We start from the raw sequence: 20,148 nt of genomic DNA on the forward strand, positions 1-20,148 counted from the left end.
GAGCTAATTAGCTTCTGATGTCACCAATTTACTTGAGAGACAATTCCCCCCCCCACACAGACAGACAGACAGACAGACAGACAGACAGACAGACAGACAGACAGACAGACAGACAGACAGACAGACAGACAGACAGACAGACAGACAGACAGACAGACGGACACATTGACACACGCATACAAACAGGGTCGCTCTAGGCTGTCAGAGGCCCCTGGGCTGTGGTGCTTTTGGGCCTCTATTAGGCCAATCGCAGGCAAGCCCAGGGAGACAAGCAGTGTATAAAAACCACAGTAAATCCGACCAATCAACCAGCGCTTAAGGTCGGAGGCGATTCCAGAGTCTCAGGATGAGAGTCCCACCTGTGGGATTTTGGCTTTGGCTTTTTATGGCGCCTTAATAGTATGAGAAAAAGGAAGTCCAACAGCACTGTAGGAAGCCAGGGTTTTCATTAAATGGGTAACTCGAGGCATCGGTTTCAGTACAATGAGGTGGGACTTGTAATGCGTGACATGTGATAGGCTGCCACTGCTGCCAGCGGTCCTGCTCCTTGAAGAGGTGGTCCCTGTAGTGTCCTCTCCCTCTTCGTCCACAGGAGGGACTGGGTCTCGCTCCTCCTTAGAGTTTGACTGTTAAAGAGTAGGCATGCATAGTCCATTAACTGTTTATATCTACAAATATGTAAAGCCGATGACTGAACCATGTTGAAAATTTGGCAGCATGTGAACAGATATATACATATATATATATGCTGTAGCTGACAGAGGGAGAGAGAGAAGAAAAAGCGTACAGCTCTGTACTGTCTTATTTTCTACCAGTAGATAATGATGAATCAACTCCACACAGCTCGGATTGTTGCTTCAAAATGATACCATTGCATTAAACAAGGTTGCTGATAAGCTATTGCTACTACAAATGTGTGTTTTGATAAACAACATCGATCAATAGAGAACGATAAAAGAAGTGGAAAACCAAATCAACTATTTTCCCATTGTGTTCGAGGCCTAGCCAACCGACCATCATACATTTCCACCTTCTTTCACAGCTGTGTAGCAGAAGTATTTATGTCCTACTTATACGTTATCTACCTCTACAGATATCCCACACATACACACAAATACCTTGACACAAAGCAAAGCAAACTTTATCAAAGTGCTAAGGCGGGTTTTAAAACGACTTATCACCAAACGATCCCACTAAAACAGACGTCCTGCTAACATAAGCGTTAGCAAAGATATAACACCCTGTGTACGCGCGTGTGGTACTGATGAACCTCAGCAACGCGGCTTTGATCCCGCCAATAAATTAAGGGGCTGCTGGTAATGAGTGTGAAATGAACATGTTGCCATTGATTTCCGTTTCCAGATCTCTTTTGATCGCTTAAGGCCGGGTCAACCTCAACACACTTCAAAGTTGTACCGGGGGTGACCTGTCCTCCGCTAAGCATCACCCGGTCCATCTGTGCAGTAAGTTTCATTAGTGGCTCCACTCGGGAGCACCCTGGCCAGGGAAATGGATGCACTCACGGGTCTCCGTCGGTGCTAGCCCGCCAGAACGCTGGACAAAGCCTCCTTCCTAACAGCACTGCCGGGGTAAATAAAAGCTTCCCTGGCAATAGGTCAGAATTTGCAAGGGTTTTTTTCCGTCCCGGGGGGGAAACTTAGCGCACAGCCTTATGTCATTGCAAGGTGATTGGCTATGGATTTTTCTGTCTGCGTACTAGATTGGTTCACAGCTATTTTTTGGTGGCCAGGGACAGAGGGGAAGACGAAGTGCGACCGGCGGCATTTCATTCCCCGGTCGCACTAGGGGGAACTCATCGGGTACTTCGTGTCATGTCGGGACACCAAGACGCCTCATTGCATGAGGGCCGAACCGAATGACTCCAATTCGATAATCGATTATGCGGTGGCCAGGCGGAGAGGGGAGTGAGTCATTCAGAAAAAAAAAAAGACACGTGACACTCCTGTGAAACATGTCCTACTGTAAGGTCGCTCTGCGGGCCGCCGGGGAGTCCACAGTTACTGGTTTGCGTTCAACTGATCAAGGGACCACAATGGAAAAAGCCTATGGGCTTTTTTGTGTTATCCTTTTGACCTGATGTACATTTGTTTGCTTACCTTTGCACATGTGTCAATGAAGAATTTCGATCAATCAACCAATCTCCCTTCAACGGATAAAACCAGCAGACTGCAGCACCAGTTACTTTCTGACAGGCTTCCGTTGTGCATAGAGCACCACATCTACTTGCTAATTAAAAAATGCTAAGGTTTGGGGTCCCGTAACGATTGAAACAGGTGCATTGTAGAGCCTCACCTGAGCCTAGGCTCCTCCACCACCTGGCCTTCTCCACTATAGACGGACCCAGTAGCGTCTACAGAGACCCTATAGTCCACCTGAGGAGACGAATGCTAGTACTTTATATCACAGCGTTATCTGTGTCAAACGCTGTATATGAAGCTTCAATCAAAACGGCCATTCCTGAAGAGCAACAACGTGACAAGGCTTCGATGGGGAGGTGGGGGCGGGAGGTGGCTTAGGAGGTGGGGCGCTAGCTGGCGATATTAAAGTAGAGAACCAGAGGGATCACATAGTGCCCGGATCGGCCGGACAAAAGAGGCCAAACTCTGGCAAATAGACGCTGGTGGCTGAGCTCTCTATGTAGGCGTCCCCCTCCGGGCCACATGCCCTCCCTCCTCAGCGCTCCAAAAATACATCCCAGTGTGCACACCGGCTCTAAAAAAAGTAGCTTCATGAAATATATGATTTGTTTACAGGCAAAGTAACACCTTGGAAAAAAATAATGATTGTGCATCAATCTTGGTACTCGTCCACGTCAATAGATGCAGGCATTCGTAAGAGGTCCTCAACAGCGGGCATTAATCTCCGTCTGGCTGCATAAAGGGTCATTCGTCTCCCAGCCACTGGGCAAATAGCCACCCCGGCCCAAAAACGCTGTCACGCAGGATAAGAATTTGCCAAGGAGGAGAGTGAGAGGGGGGGGGGGGGGGGGGGTGGGGGGGGGGGAGGAGAGGAATGGCATCTTGAAACCTTGGCAACTCTCCGTTCACTGCTATTTGATCGGTGCGTCATTTTCAAAGAGTTATTCAAAGGGATTTTCTTATGAAGAAGTGTCGTCAACACTTCTTACAACCACAGGGGATTTACAAATGCCTCCTACTACACCCGCCAACACGGAGGCAGCTGGTTTATTTGGTTGTCATAACAAGACATTAAGCAGCAGCCGTAGAGACATTGCAAATCATCGTGCTTAGATTGACATTTTTGGGATGTGTGGGGTCTGCTTGCCTCACTTGAGCACACCTAGTTTCCCACTAAAGTGGGAAAGAAGAAGCAAGGTCATATTTTGGACGTTAATGGACAGCAACCCGTCAGGATAATGCTAGGTCATTATCAACTTGCCCTCAGCACTGGTTCTTACCTCTCTGCACCTCTTAAGATTGCACCACTCAATACTTATATGTCTCTCCCCTCCTACACTCCACATATCTCACCCTTTGACATCACTGCCAGAAGCCATCATTGCTGATTTAATGGCCTTTCACACAGCAACACACTGACCACTATGGGAAGAACATCCATGGATTTTAACGCAACCCTGAATTCCCGATCCAACCAACTGGGCTTGGTGTACTGGATCAAACCTTTTTGGGGTGTGTTTTTTTCAAGGTTGTCTCATATTTGTTGAAATAATAATAGCATTAGGACTGTTGAAAATACCATTAGCCAATGTCAAGCTTTCCGGTTCCCTTTTCCATTATTGCTAATCATGTGCACCTGCCACAAAGCCAGGCATACAGGGACGCAACCGGAGACAAATGATTAATTCACTTGGAAGTTGATGGGCTGTTGCCCTTTCTCTGCTATTTGCCTTTTTTATGGTCTGTTTGATCTTATTGGATTGTCATATATTCAAGGAATTGATGACGAGCTGCAAGCCAAACCTCTTAGAAGCAACTGCTGTCTCCAGTCTATTAACTGAGGCACACTTAAAAGTTAAAAGAGAGGAACCTAGACACGGGTACTCCAAAAAACACACATATTATGTTTAAAGTACCCTTCAAACTAGCAAAATACAATTCCCCCCCCCCTCCCCGCTTTATGTTGTGATGTTCCAGATAAAATTGTAAGTAAACCGTTATTCCTCTGCATACATTGCTGTCAGCATCCCTCCTTTATGGGGCTCTATTCATCCTTTTGCTTCTGGCAGCTCAACAGACTGCGAATTCCCCATGCAGGGGAAGTTACACAAGGGACTGTTTGTATACGGTCGGCGCCTTAAAGGAACGACTCCAAGACAAATACGTGGATTAAGAGGAACTCTCCCACTAAAAAGTGATTAATAACTACATTATGCTGGCCGCAAAGTCAGGACAAAAGGTGTGACGTGTCCATATGGAAGGAGCTTTAATTGGATCAGTCACAGGGAACCGCCCGCTAGGCTTAGCATGCGTGGAGAGACTGACTCGTCCGACGCTGCAGAGTCCAACCCCCATACTGTGGAGTTAGTGTCAAGTGCGAAGAAGCTATTACACCGACCTTATGGTGTTTATCGTGACGATCAGCAGGACTCAAGCCTCAGCCTGCTCTCTGTAGGGAGCGGCAGCCTTATATATATACGTTGCCACACTTCAGCTGCTAGCTAGGGAACTGGGCCAAGGCCCCCCCGCCCCTCTCCCCGCTCCACTATCTGTCAATCACCATCGCTCCCCCCCCCCCCCACCCTCCCACCCCCTCCTCCCGGACCCCCGGATCCAGTTGCTGACATTTGAAGAATCTGAAATGTTGCGGGTTCTGTGTAGGAGCGATAAGGAGGTTCTAGCGGGGGGCCTGCCGGGCGCCCCAGAGGACTTTGTGCATACAGTGGGTTTCCTCCAGTGCCAGCTGCCTCCCCGAGCGAGCTGATTGGTTATGCTGGTGGTGGTGGCAGCGGCGGCCTGCTGGGTCCTCCAGCGCCACCACCAACGCGCAGGCTTACAGTAGGGTAGTCCAGGCTACCTGTCCCATCCTCCTCCCTGCAGAGACACGTGGCTGCACTGCAATTTCAGAATGCCAAACGAGGCCCGCAATTACAAAATTGCGGTTGTTATCTTGCTGTTGGGAGGATTTAGAGAATAACAAAACATGAAAGATTGATCCACAGCTGTTGTGGAATTGAGGTTGTCGAAGAGTCGCCATCCTTTGTGCAGCTTTGTACTCTGTTTGGCCATTACTAAGACGCATCAATGTGTGTGTGTGTGTGTGTGTGTGTGTGTGTGTGTGTGTGTGTGTGTGTGTGTGTGTGTGTGTGTGTGTGTGTGTGTGTGTGTGTGTGTGCGCGCGTGTGTGTACGTGTCTATGCGTGTGGGACTGATAATGCTTGGCAAAAGCCTGCCATGAATTCTTAAAATGTAGATACGCATCCCTTGATACCTTGCAATTTAATCGTTCTTACGATTCTTTTTTTTTTTTTTTTTAATGCTGTACCAACTCTACAAACTCAGACGCCTCCCCGCACCTTCCTGAACAAAGGCCCCTGGAGTAATTAGAAACATTAGTCCGGAGTGGTTTACGCTCCCTTTAAGGCAAACAAACACAATGCAGAATAGACCTCCAGGCTTCTGTTATCTCCCTGAAGCAGATGCAGGGCCTGCTGCCCGGATTTTGTGTGTTTTTCGTCTTTATAGGGTGAACACAATGGCAATTGTGTTTTACACCGAATGACACGGTATTCTGCTATTCATCGTCTCAGCATATGCGTCGTAAGATTTATTAGCTGTGAAGACATCACGGAGAAAGCCTTTTTCTTCGCTGCACATTTGGTCAATATGTTAACAACCCCCCCGATAAGTTACCTTTGACCTCAAAGGCGTAACGTTATTGTCCCAAGGGGTTAATTTTGTGCCGAAGTCGAACGACCGGGAACGCAGGTGGTTTGCATGGAAGGGGAAGGCGGTGTTTTAGACCCGATGTTGGTGAAGATGAGACGCTGGATGGAAAAAGGCAGAACAAATGAAGAGCACATCTTATCAGCCTCAGAGAGATTAGACGAGACATCACCTGTACGCAGACAAAGTGAGACGGACCTCGCATCGATACATCGCCGGGCCACTCCAATTATGGGCACTGCGAGGCTGTACAGAAATAAATAAATTAAAATAGTTAATTTAAGCTGGTCATTAAAAGATAAGAAGTATGAAATCATAGGTCACAGGAAAAGGGAACAGTGGCAATTTTTTGGGGGGGTTGCAATAGGCGATAACTGGTTTCCACGCTACAAACAAACCAATCAACCTTTCCACCACCAATCTCCCCAGAAAAATCTGTCCCCCCCCCCCACAAAAGGACAGTCTCTCTCGCGCCACGCTCAGAGATTTGAAATAAAAACAGACACGATTGTTAAGCAACAGGATAATCTATATATATATGTACATATATAGATATCTTTATTATTTCTTTTAATTTTATACACTATATAGAAAATCAAACACATTGAATAAATACAAATTTAGAAAGCAACTGGCTCGGGTGAATGTGATCACTATATTTTTTTCACAGCAATACATTTGTTATTCTTTTACAGCGCTCTCTCAGATTATTCGGAGAGATTGACATAGCAGGACCCCCACCTCACTGAAACCAACCACAGGGGGGTCGGGGGGAGTGTGTGTGGGGGGGGGGGGGGGGGGGGGGGTGGGGGGGAGGGGGTCACACACCGCAATGGAACACTTAAGACTAGCATGCAGATGCTGGACTTCCCCCCCTCCCGTTTATTTAGCAATTCATTTTCTTCACAGACACAGAGAGAATGTATTGGCACAAAGAGATAAGGTGACGACATCTATAAACAGCTCAGAGAGGAGGGAAAAACGTACAAATAATCAAACAGAGGTGAACAAACAAGGGAACACATCGGAAAGAGGGATACAACAGAAGCGGGCCTAAAATAACAGAACATATTTACACAACTGATAAATAAAAGAGAAATCAACGAACGAGACACAGGTCCACTGTACAAGAATGTCCGTAGCGAATGCGGCTGTCACCTCATTTTTCCCTGTAAACTTCACCTGCGGGTGAACCCCCGCCCCCTCCCTCCCTCGCCTCCGCCCTCCCTGAAAAGCACCGGCGCCTCGATTGCAGAGCAGCACCACCAGCACCACCACCAGCACCAGCGCCTCCACCCCCAACACCTCCACCACCACCAGTGCAGTAAAGTACAGCAGTACAGAAAGGTGTTCGCTGCTGGGTACAGCGCACCGTTTACAGCGCACCGTTTACAGCGCACCGTTTACAGTAGTGTTACCGAAAAAGGAACCACAACACACACACACGTATCACCCAATGGCATTTTTTTTTTTTGTCTTCCCCTTACGTTAGCGTCCGTTGTCCGACAGGCTTCCTCTTCGTAGTAGTAAGGCAGGATGTATCGGAGCACTGTGGATCGGAATCCGTTGTTTTGTTGTGTTTTTCGTCAGGCAGCCATTAAAGAAAAAATGAATGAAAAAAATGAACGATAATTTTGGCCGGCGACCAGTTTCACACTGCTCCCATGTAGGTCCTCTTGGTTTTGGCAAACGATAAGTGGCGCACGATAAAACAAACAAAACGTTAACGGTATCAGTTTGGCGGAGAATGCGAGGGGGCGGGGGATGAGCGAGAGGGATGCCGTGTTAGTATGTTACAAGGTTGTCCAGCAAGCCTTCTCTTGTTTCGTAGCGTCCTTAATGCTGGTAACCCTCCAAGAGCGTGACCCGAACGCTGCGCACGCGGAACCAAAGGGGCCGGGGTTAAAAGTGCTGGGGGGCCCCTGACCCACACGCCAACGCCACCACCACCACCACCACCACCACCATCACCATCACAGGCACCACCATCATGACCACCACCAGCACCACCACCACCACCACCACGACTACCCCAGGGTCCAGCTCGTTCTCCTGGAGTCACAACAGGCGATGGGGGTGTGTGTGTTATCTGACTTCCAGGCAATCCAGGTACTCCAAGGCCAGTTCGTAGCAGAAACGGTACTGCTCCTGGACACAGGAAGGGACAAAATCAAAACATGAGCTTTCAGGTCGGGAGCGGAGCGAGAGGAGAGTGACGAGGTACCCCGTTACAACAAGGGTCCATTATATAACCCTTTACTCAGATCACCAGCATAGGGGTCAGGTTAGTTTAAACATGAACACCGTCCCCTTAATCATTCACCGTTTACCATTAGTAAACAGTGAAGGATTATCACACCTTTGGTTAATTGTTATTTAACACTTATCACTGCATTAAGTAATGTTAATTAATGCACCCCTGTTAAGTGTTTCGCCAACAGAAAACCGAGGGCCCGCGCTCCCCTCCTCACCATCGTCTCCACCATGTTGGGCTTGGAGTTGCGCAGGGTCTTGGCCGCGAAGAAGGCGTCCACTACGCTGTGGTGACGGATCATCTCCAGGATCATGGTGCAGGCGCAGAACGTCCCGCTCCGACCGCCGCCGTTCCTACGCCACGGAGCGAGGGAGGGAGAGAGAGAGGGGAGGGAGGGGGAGGGAGAAAGATGGAGAGAGAGAGATCAAGGATCTTGTCATTTCCACCCCCGTTTCATTTATACTTTCATGGAAGGGTACCCCCTATGGTTGTATGACTTTATGTATCTCTGGGGAACAACACTGGGAAGATATGAGTCAGTGTGGCAGACGTTTGCAATGATTTAAGACTGAAGCAAGGGTAGAAAATTTAGAGAAGCAAGCCAGAGAAAGCTGGATTTAGAAAGTATCCAACTGAACAAAATACCAACCCTCCCTTCAAAGCCACTCCAACAAAACACATGAATAGCTCGCTAGCTTTAGGTTCTTTTCTAGGTTTGTGGAAAACTCCGGACATGCTCAATGAGTTCACAAGCAGAGTGCAGGCAGGGGGGCGAGGGAGGGAGGCAGACAGACAGGTAGGCCAACAGGTAGGCCAACAGGTAGGCTTGTTACAGGCCTACAACAGCCACATATACTGGATTATTTCCCCTTTCTTTGTCAGAACATTACGTTTATTCATTATGTGGATATAAAGAGAATTTTGCCAAAAAAGATATTGCCTATCATAGCTTTAGCTAAAAATAAAATTAAAGAATAAGACAGATATAAAGATAAAAGGATGATAATATTATAATACCAGACAAAGTGCAAATATTTAAAAGGGCCCTTAGCAAACTAGCCCAGGGCAGACAAGAAAGAGGGGGAGGAGGAAGAGGAGGAGGAGGGGGAGGAGGACTGTGTAACGCGGGACCACCGATGTCACAGCTTGAGTTTAGATCATGCTTGCTCTGTGAGAAAAAGGCCAACTGGCACACAGACTTGAAAGGAGAGTACTTGAGGGGGGCTCCCATTAACACACAGGGGGGGGAGCGGAGGGCTTGGATCAGAAATGGAAATGTCGGGCATGCTGCTTGACCGACCGGCCCACATCAAAAGCAGCTGCTGCCGTGTTCTGTAGGTGGAGGGTCCGTGAGGGGAGAGAGGTGAGGGGGCTGGTCAACACTCCCCCTTTTAAGTGATCCCCTTTCCCACCACCAACACCACCACCACCACCCCCTACCCCCACCACCCCCGCTACAGACACTTTGTGTTCAGCCGAACTTTATGAACCCGTAGTCCCATAGGGACTCCCGAGCTACACCCAACCTGCATGGATGACGGCTTCCTGCGATACACTTTGAGAGTTTGTGTTCCGCAAAAAAAATAAAAGGAGGAAAAAAAAAACAACAGCTCACCGTGGGATCCGGACTGTGACAGCGCCGGCTCTGATAGCCTGTCAGAACCCAGAACCCGTGAGCCATGCACTATGAGTCAGGGAGCCTGTGTCTGTGTCTGTGTGTGTATGTGTATGTGTATGTGGGTGTGTGTGTGTGTGTGTGTGTGTGTGTATGTGTATGTGTATGTGTGTATGTGTGTGTGTGTGTGTGTGTGTGTTTATGTGTGTGTGTGTGTGTGTGTGTGTACGTGTATGTTTATGTGTATGTGCTTGCGTGTGTGTATGTGTGTTTGTGTCTGTGGTTGTGCGTATATGTATGTTTGCGTATATATATGTGTGTGTGTGTGTGTGTATGATGTTTATGCGTGTGCGTGTGTGCTTGCGTGTGTGTGCCTTGCATGCATGTCTGCATGTGTGTGTGCGTGTGTGCACGTGTGTTTGTTTGCGCGTATATGTGCGCGTGCGTGTGCGTGCGTCATGCATGCATGTGCGCATGCGTGCGTGTGTGTGAGTGTGTGGTACCCACAGGCAGTGCACGATGGTGCGACCCTCCCCGCACTCCAGCTGCCAGTTGTGCACCTGGGCCAGCAGGCTGATGAAGGCCTTCTTGGAGTCGGGCACGTCGCGGTACGGGGACCAGCGCAGGAACTGGAAGTGGCGCACCACCAGCTGTCCTTCCTGGAGCTGGGCGGCGACCGTGGGCGACACCGTCACAAACAGAGAGGAAGAAACAGAGGAATAAGAAAGGGAGGGGCTGGGGCTCTTTGTCGTGGTCCTCCAAGCCGGCAGCCATGACGGCTGTCGGCCTGGATCCGATGTTGACGTGCCGCCTCCGGGCCCCGCCGAGCGTAACCCCGGGGCCCCCGGTGTGGGGGGGGGGGGGGGGGGGGATCCGATGTTGACGTTTCTGTGAGAGGGAGGCAAGTAGCTCCCTGTGCCGGGTGGGCTATGCTATGTGACGCTACACCTCGCCGCCTTCACCCACTATACTGAGATAGATTATACCTTCGGGGGCCCGCGGCCACTCTCCTCCTGCTCTGGGCCGTCTGTCTGCTTCAGCCGGCCGTCCTGCGGAGGAGGAGGTGGTGCGGGGCAGGGGGGGGGGGGGGGGGGGGGCAGAGTGTCCGACACGGCGTTATGTTGTTTGCTTTGTTTGAGGCGCGGAGGGGGTTAATGGGGTGGAAAGGATAGGGGGCGATGGAGGGACGCTAACAGGATAGCATTCGGCTAACGTGACGGGGAAGTAATGGGAGGTGTTGGGGCTGGTTTGGGGCGGGGGGGGCGGGGGGGAGGGGGGGAGGGGGGGAGGGGGGAGGGGGGGAGGAGGAGGCAAACAGCTTGAGGGTGGGCTGTTTGTCAGCTAACGGCGGCTTCTTGTCAAGGACATGGTGTCGGGGCTAACTAGGGGGTGCTACGGGAGACAGGCTCAGGCCTAGGGGTCTCACAGGGGGTGATGGTGGGCGTCTGGGGCTGACGCACGCTAGTGTCACACACACACCGCAGCACAGGGGACTGGCTAGGCTACATTGCTATGCTACAATCGCCAAGCTTTTCAATCAAAGGTCAAGTTGCAATGCACACGCACATCACGCCTGCTTCTTTGTGCACACACGCGCACACATACACACACACACACATGCACACAAACACACACACACACACACACACCCAAACATTATACTAAGTATGGAGCAAGTATGCTTTTCTTCCCCGTTGACAATTTCCGGTAGGCGAGCGAAGCGTAACAGTTCATTTGATTTTTAAGTGCTGAAAAGTGCTGTCTGCAAGGTTGTTTGAGGAGCGCTATAATAAAAGCATCATGTTGATAAAGAGGCCTCCCTGACATCAATGTCGTGCTGTTCGTCATACTGGAAGAGATTAATTGGCGCTGTGTTGATCCTTCTGAAAAACCTCTCAGATCTATGGTAAGGTTACTCTCACTCTCACCCGAGATAACCGTCATGTTAGGATGACGCCAAACCGAGCGTGAATCATTTTCCGTATTTTTACAAACGAAGGTACGGTCAGATATATACCCGTCTGACAGCAGTTACAGTAAGAGAAATGGCGATAATGATTCACCGTTTTTGTTTTAATTGACATACTTGATATTCTTTTTGGCGGGAATAGATCAAAGCGTCGTCACACCTGTACCGCCTTAAGGTGATAAAAAGGAGCAAATTCAACCGTTTATTCATAAACCGTAGCGATGCGCACCCAATTTCTACCAAAAAGATTTTTCCTTTGCCCTCGCTTTGGGGCCCGACGATGCGGAATGAGCACCGTCGCACCTTTTCAGTAAATCCACGGGAGGGCCCCGTGTGAGGAATCAAAGGGGGAACGCAGACGGAACGCAAAAAGACCACAACAACTCCACATCTAAAGACACAGGTACGGGGCGCCTGGGTGACTCACTGGCTAGAGCGCGTACCATACAGGCTCAGTCCTGAACACAGCGCCCCGGGTTGGAATCCTGGATGCCCTCCCCTCTAACTCCCATACATTCCTCTCTATCTCACTATATAATAAAGCATAAAAATGCAAAAAAATAAAAACATACAATATAAAGACACAGGTAGACGGAGCCCCTACCCGCATGATGTTCTGGACTCTGAAGAGGCGGATGATGACGTCGTCGTCGGCGGTGCGGGACAGCAGCTCCACCGTCATGGGCCCGAACTGCTGCAGGCCGGGCTCGGGCCAGTACTGGAGGCAGGGCTGGGGAGGCAGGGTGGGCAGGGGGGAGGTCAGTCATGGTGCACTCGTTCCTGTACAGCCAGGTCATAACACACCCGAGTATAGCGACAAACACACAATTAGTCCAAACGGCGATCCTAATCTGCGGATACTAGCGACGAGGGCATAAAGGGGAGACGATGGGAAACCATGTGTGGCCGGTGATAAAAATGAAAAGAGGGTCGTAAAAAAAAGAGATGAATCAGCCACGCTCGGTGACGGTGACAATCAGTCACATGTGGTGGTGGGTCACGGCGTGAATTATTCAACAGGCTAAGTGCCCCGCCATTAACGTGTGCTGCGTTAATGGCGGGGCACTGGGGGGGCTAGTGGGCACTGGGGGTTAGTTAGCTATGGGATGGTGAGCAAAGGGTTAGTTAGCTATGGGATGGTGAGCAAAGGGTTAGTTAGCAATGGGAGGGTGAGCAAAGGGTTAGTTAGCTATGGGAGGGTGAGCAAAGGGTTAGTTAGCTATGGGATGGTGAGCAAAGGGTTAGTTAGCTATGGGAGGGTGAGCAAAGGGTTAGTTAGCTATGGGATGGTGAGCAAAGGGTTAGCTAGCAAGGGTTTAGTTAGCAAAGGGGTTGGTGAGCAAGGGGCTAGTTAGTCAAGGTTTAGTTAGCAAGGGGTTGCTTACTAAACCAAAATAATAATAGCCTGCTATTGACTGGGGCGGGGTGATGGGGGGGGGGGCGGGGTGATGGGGGGGGGGGGGGGGGGGGCAGCAGTAACTGTTCTCCCACGGGCCTGAGGAGACAGGAAAAGGCACGTGCAAGATTGAGAGAGACAGCGACAGGATGTGAGAAAAAAAAGTGGGGGCGGGTGCACGTGTGAAAGTGTAGGGGAGAGGAGAGGATGGATGGGGGGGGGGGGGGGGGGGGGAGATATGGAGCAGCAGCCTCACGCCAGGCACAGTGTGCACCGTGGAGATGCTCGGATTCAACTGTCACACAGACTCACATGCATGTCGATCTGGCTCTCCCTGCATGTGTGTTTGTGTGTGCGTGTGTGAATGTGTTTGTGCGTACGACGTGCATGCATGTGTGTCTCTCTCTCTCGCTCTCCCCCTGTGTGCGTGTGGCTCTCATTCTCTATGTACTGTATATCCATATATATATGAATGTGAGTCTCTCTCTCTCCCGGCCTCCCTCTCTCTACCTCGCTCCCTTTCCCACACTCCCCGTCCCTCTCTCTCCCCCCCTCTCTACTTTCCCCTCCCCCTCCCCCCTCCCCCTCCCTCCCTCCCTCCCCGGTGCCTCACCCAGGCTGAGTTGGACTGGTTCAGCTGGTTCAGCATCACCACGGCGGTGCAGCCGTAGTCGTACACCAGCCTCCAGAAGTCCCCGGTGGTCCCGGGCAGCGGGTGGGGGGTCACCACGAAGGCGGCCGGGCGCAGGAAGCTGTCGGTGAGCGCGGCGTTGATGTAGTCGCCGCCCTCGCCCTCGCCGGCCACCAGGAAGGCCAGGGCGCGGTCGGGCGGGAGCACGTCCATGCTGCGGTTCTTCTCGCGGTTGCGCGGCATCAGCGACACGCTGCACTCCTCCACGTCCAGGTGGGGCGTCACCGAGTTCAGGGTCTGGGGGGAGAGAGAGAGAGAGAGAGAGAGAGAGAGAGAGAGAGAGAGGGAGAGGGAGAGGGAGAGGGAGAGAGAGAGGGAGAGAGAGAGAGGGAGAGGGAGAGGGAGAGGGGGAGAGAGAGAGAGAGAGAGAGAGAGAGAGAGAGAGAGGGAGAGGGAGAGGGAGAGAGAGAAAGAGAGAAAGAGAGAAAGAGAGAGAGACATTCACATGGAGAGAGCAAGAAGGAGAGAGAGGGAGTGAACATTTGTGAGAGGGAGAGATAGAGGAAGGGAGGGAGGAGAAAAGGGGGGAGGGATGACAATAGGGAGAGAGATAGAGAGACACGAGGAGGGAAGCGAGATAAGGGGAGGGTGGGGGAGAAAGGGGAGAGAAGGCAATAGGGTGGGAGGGAGAGATGGAGGGATTGATCAAGTTAATGTCTCCTACGATTTTATCACAATTAAAGAGTTGACAGCATCCAGTAAACCCTGAAGCCTCACACAGCACAAGAGGTCTCCCCCAAACACCAAAAGGGGAGGAAGTTCCTTCAGGGACTTGTAAGAATGCAAGGAATACAATAGGTAGCATGGAGGAATGACATGGTAACAAATGAATAGTGATTTCAAATGAATCATGAGAGAGGGAGAAAGAGAGAGAGTGAGAGCGGTGAGCGAGAGGAGAGAGAGGTGCGACTCGAGGAGCAATGCAGAGAGAGTGACAAATGAGTGTTGCATACGTATGTACAGTGTGTGTGTGTGTGTGTGTGTGTGTGTGTGTGTGTGTGTGTGTGTGTGTGTGTGTGTGTGTGTGTGTGTGTGCGAGCGTAAGGACAAAATGGGAGCTATTGGGAGGTAGTGTCTCAGCAAAAGTGTCGAGGGACAAGTGGGGGAAATTAAACGACGAGACAGCAAAAGGCCAAAATGAAACCCGATGAAGGGCGATAAACCTTCTCCTACGCCTGGCTCTATATGATGAGCATACATTTTCTACCGCTGCTCATCATCAAACATTCAACAGCCCTTTGCCATCAGTCAGAATCGCCCAGAGACGAAATGGATAAAAACACATTTAGTGCAACCCAATGCTTTATGAATAAGCAAATTACAGGGCTGCGGAAAATTGAAATGGGGGATGAAAAAATATTGGAGTGATTATCTAGCCTGCCTTATATCGTGAAAGATTCCCCGGCGATTGTGACAGAATGAAAAGAATATTCCAGCTGCTAAATGGTGAATTATGTCCCTGCAATGTGTTGTAATTATGCGCTCCTATTTTGTTGGACCAAGAGTCTGAGCGAAAAAAACATGTTAATTGCAATGCATGCGCTGAGAATTGTTGAAATTACTCTCACCAAAGGTCGTTGACCGTTGACATCATTAAAATGGAAAAGCGTGTAGGCTGTTTTATTTTTTAACAGACAAGTGTACAAAAAAGAGAGTGTAGTAGCACTGATAAACTACTGGGACTAATGGACAAGCGCGGATTATCTGCCTTCTGTGTCCGCATATCAATGAGCCAGCGTTCAGCGCTTAGTGCACTAATTCATCAAAACAGAGCATGCCTCTGATCCCAATGTAGAGTTGTCGCCCCCGCTAACAGGCCAAGGAAAACTCCAACAAACGTCTTAATCCAAATCCATAAAAGAATACGGTACTCTGCCGTGATTAGGGTTAAGGGTTTTTGACAACGGAACGGATCAGACACCGCCGCCGCTGCCCGCCATGTTCTCAGCGAAGTGTAGCACGTAACAGCGAGTCGACGTGCGTGACAGCTCCCTCTTTAGAGGGTGCACGGACGCCGGGATGCGGGTGGAGGGGGGGCTTGTGTCCTGGTGCCTCACCTGGAACTCCTCTCTGAGCTGGGAGGTGTTGCTCTGCGAGTCCACCTTCAGCATCTCCGTGTAGGTGAGGGCGTACTCGTTGACGGGGATGGCCGTCTCGCCGCACAGACACGCCTCCAGGATGGCGTCGTGGATGAACACGTACTGTTCCTGCGGGAGGGGGGGAGGGGGGGGGGAACACGAGGAGGGGTTACATCAGATGGGGGGCAAGTGAGGTCGACTTTGCCCAGGTGCTGGCGTTTCGGTGACCCGTTCGTGGGAGAGTTTAAGGAAAGATAAGAGGGGTTTGTCTTTGTGATAGGCTAGCTACAGTATGTCAGCTGCTGTGTAAGTAATGGCATGAGGGTTTCGGTGTTAACAGCTGCTCCTTCCTCCCCTTGCTCAGCAATATGGTTTCTTTGTGCTGAAATGCAGCGGCCATTATGTTCAAAATAAACCTGGGAAAACAACAGAGATTCGGAAAAGGAAACCAAAGAAGTGTTGGGTGTAATTGGGGGATAATTAGTCAATGCAAATTTGGTATGAACACATTTGTACTTAATTACGGTTTCTAATTTCCGACGAGTAATCATAAATGTCAACAATCCGACAATACATACGTACAATCCTAAGCATTGTTACCATGCAGAGGATTCTTCCATTGTCTATAAAAAGGCTTGAAACACCCGCTGCCCACACACACAGTTTTCAAAACGGCATTCAATTTCTTTGTAGGTTATTAAAAAATTTATTTCCACAGTAATCACAAAGTACGGCTGATTACTGCGGAAATACTTACTTTTGCCAATTAGTCAAAGACAAATGGAAAGGAAAGTTGGGTGTCAGTATATCAATGACGGAGAGCAGGTCACAGAAAACACCCCTTTCTTCTAAATTTTATTATTTATCGAGACGGTTTTTATGCGTGATTAAATTTAATTGTTAATGTTTCCTTTTGTATCTTCAAAAAATGTTATGGTCTGTTAACTTTGCCACAACTGCTAAAATAATTCCTGCAATAAAAAGGTTATAACAGGTTATTGGTTTGTAGCTATTCCAGATGACTAAAAAAATATAGATAATTTGATCACTTAACTAGTATAACCTTCCAAGTATCCATCGTCATAAACGGAGGTCTAAGTATTCCACGCCACAATTAAGATATTCACTGACACCCTCCTCCACCAGAGACCATTAGCCCTTATCAGCTGTCAACAGTAACACGGAATAGAAACGCACACACTCACGCACACACACTAATCAGCTCTCAGTTGTTAATACACACACACACGCACACACTGTCAGCTCTCAGCTCTTTGTTGTCAACACACACACGCCCACAAGCACACACACTGCCCAGACCGCGGGGGGAGGCGCCGAGATGCTAGGACCCCCTCACCTCTGTCTGGATCATGTTGATGCGTCGGGAGCACAACGTCTTGACACAGTTGTAGATGTCCACCACCCCCTCGCACTCGGCCATATCCAGCATGACGTCCAGGACGATGTAGCAGCCAGTCCGGCCCGCCCCCATGCTGACCGCAGGGACAGCAGAGGCACACGGGTTACATTACACACAGAGCCCTCTGCGCCCCCTCTGGTCACAGTGTGGAGGCTCACTGGGACCCTCACTTAAGTGGCTAATGTATGAGGACAACAAATACACACATTTGGGACATGGGGAGTTTGTTCTTAATTCCTTTTATCAACATTTGTAAAATGTTAGCGTTTTTGTACCTTTTAATATAATTAAGTGAACGAATGAGTCATTTGTTTTTCAGAATTATTCAGAACATTTTAATAAGCCTTCCGATTTGCTTCCCCAATGGCAACGCGTATTCAACAGTGAATATTAAGTCAATATTTCCTCTTTTAGAGAAGCACACTGAAAAAAGACGCCCTTAATCCTTCCTTTAACCTGCTCGGTTAATTAAAAAGCTCTCTAAAACCCCTGGGCTCTGTCCAGCTTACCGCTGCCATCACCCCAGACCAGGGGCCGAAAGCAGGGGGACGCTTGTTTCTGCTATTACCCTAGACCAAGACCAGGGGCCGAAAGCAGGGGGACGCTTGTTTCTGCCATTACCCTAGACCAAGACCAGGGGCCGAAAGCAGGGGGACGCTTGTTTCTGCCATTACCCTAGACCAAGACCAGGGGCCGAAAGCAGGGGGACGCTTGTTTCTGCCATCACCCCAGACCAGGGGCCGAAAGCAGGGGACGCTTGTTTCTGACATTACCCCAGACCAGGGGCAGAAAGCAGGGGGACCCATGTTTCACCCAAAGACATTAAAGCTAGTAGCTTCTGTTACCCCGTGTTGCCCCCAGCCCTGATGGCCTCACGGTTGCGTCCCATTCCGGCGTACCTGCAGTGCACCACCACGGGGCCGGCGTCGGCCGGGGTGGAGGCCTTGACGCGGCGCAGGAAGGCCAGCAGGCCGGTGGCGTGGTAGGGCACGCCGTGCTCGGGCCAGGAGGTGAAGTGGAACTGGCAGACCTCGTGTTTGGCCGGGTAGCCCCGCTGCAATAGGGGGGGGGGGGCGCAAAACGGAGGGGATAGAGTGAGTAACCTTTTTTGGTGAACGTCGGAACGCCGGATGTCGCTGTTCATTCTTTGTTTGTTACGTAGATAGGAAGGGGAAAATAATAGTGAGGAAACTTGTTCTGATGAAAAAAACACATTAATAAAAACAAAACATGTCACAGTTTATTGTACTGCTGATAAAAACTGTGAGAAACACATTATGACAACCCAAAATAGAAAGCAATAAGGTGTTTATAACAGTTTTTTTTTTTTCTGATTTGATCAGAAGTTAAAACCGCGGTGAGAAACGAATGTTGACGACAAAAACAACTGAAAAAAACAAGCACTGAAATTGGTCCTTTGTTGCTGTTTCTCAATTATGTGTTATTAGAAACGTGTGAGTGTGTATGTGTGAGTGTGTATGTGTGTGTGTGTGTGTGTGTGTGTGTGTGTGTGTGTGTGTGTGTGTGTGTGTCTCACCCTCTCCATGACGAAGGTGCGGACGGTGTACTCTGCCAGCGTTTCCGTCTTCAGCAGAGTTATCTTAATGTCTCCGTACATCTCGCTGTCATCTGGCCAGTATTTACAGCACTTCATCTAGAACGCCACAATAACAAAACACGGGCGCACACACACACACACACACACACACACACACACACACACACACACACACACACACACACACACACACACACACACACACACACACACACAGCTTTAACAGCTGTGACGGGCTTGCTGATTTGCATCAAATCTACATTGAGACACTCAATGCTATGGTAAGCTGTTTTTCGGATGCAGTCCTTGGTTTAAAATCCATGAATCACGGTGCATTGTAAATAACACCAGGAATGGGCGGCTGATCCACGGCGCGTCGTTGCACAGTGCATCGACTTAAACTTGTTTTTCTCCCCTCCTACATTCGATGTTGAAAACCGCATCGATTTGGTTCAATCATAGTTTGAAGTTCAACTGAAAAGTTCACGGCGATTTGTAATCATTATTTTTTTTTTTATTGTGGACTTCATTCGCATCCCGTGATGAGAGCAATATCAGGCCGCTTATATCCCCACAGTACCGAGGCCGAACCCACAGAGGGGTTTAACATTTAGATGGATTCTGTCGAACGGCAACAAAATGCTTAGCGAGCTTAGTTCACTTTCAATGCAGATATATTTGCCAGCGGAGAGACAGCCGTGCCTGAGACGCTGTGTCTGTATGCGCCGCGGTGAACGAGGCCCCGCCAAACAAACATCACGGGACACGTGACGACCTGCGACGGCCTCGGCAGTTACAACTTTACACTTCCACAGCCCTGATTGTTTACCGCTTCGAACCCTGGGAAAGAGGTGGGGGACGGGGGACGGTGTTGTTTCGCGGCGATGCCCTGCTGGTTGTATAGTCCCCGGGGGGGTCAGTGCAACCTCGGTGTGAGAGCACTGCGTGGTAAAACCTCAAACGAATCTCCAACACGAGTCGCGTAAGGATTTTTCCCTTTCCAATCGTAAGGTTGCCGGTTCGACTCCCACACTGTGCAGCCCCATTACGCCGCGCACAGCGTAGGCTTAGGGTGAGCGGGGCCGAGGGGAAGCCGCCGGTGTAACTTTAATACAGGAAAAAAATGATTTACTGGCTCGAACATGGTTCTGGAATGTTCCGCCAAAAGGCTTCCATCAAAAGAATTATAGATTGGGGTGGTGACCCGCTGAGGCCTCTGGGTAATCACAAAGAACCCAGCGGAGCCAGCTGTCCCCGGTCTCATAAAGCCGGGCCAAGGACC

General features: G+C 49.9%; 1 protein-coding gene across 1 annotated transcript in view; it reads right to left on the bottom strand.

Moving 5' to 3' along the window:
- Window positions 1–6,393: 6,393 nt before the first annotated feature.
- ptprua (protein tyrosine phosphatase receptor type Ua) overlaps window positions 6,394–20,148 on the bottom strand; it is a 91,261-nt gene continuing 77,506 nt past the window's right edge. Inside the window, exons 5-14 of the mRNA XM_060044082.1 lie at window positions 18,846–18,962; window positions 18,208–18,362; window positions 17,246–17,381; window positions 15,868–16,017; window positions 13,733–14,047; window positions 12,328–12,453; window positions 10,741–10,803; window positions 10,262–10,419; window positions 8,357–8,492; window positions 6,394–8,033 (exon numbers count right to left, since the gene is read on the bottom strand). Coding sequence (XP_059900065.1) covers window positions 7,971–8,033; window positions 8,357–8,492; window positions 10,262–10,419; window positions 10,741–10,803; window positions 12,328–12,453; window positions 13,733–14,047; window positions 15,868–16,017; window positions 17,246–17,381; window positions 18,208–18,362; window positions 18,846–18,962 — 1,419 coding nt within the window. The 3' untranslated portion in view covers window positions 6,394–7,970. The remainder of the gene's footprint in view (window positions 8,034–8,356; window positions 8,493–10,261; window positions 10,420–10,740; window positions 10,804–12,327; window positions 12,454–13,732; window positions 14,048–15,867; window positions 16,018–17,245; window positions 17,382–18,207; window positions 18,363–18,845; window positions 18,963–20,148) is intronic.

Source organism: Gadus macrocephalus, chromosome 22, assembly GCF_031168955.1.
Source record: "Gadus macrocephalus chromosome 22, ASM3116895v1".
Lineage (NCBI taxonomy): Eukaryota > Metazoa > Chordata > Actinopteri > Gadiformes > Gadidae > Gadus > Gadus macrocephalus.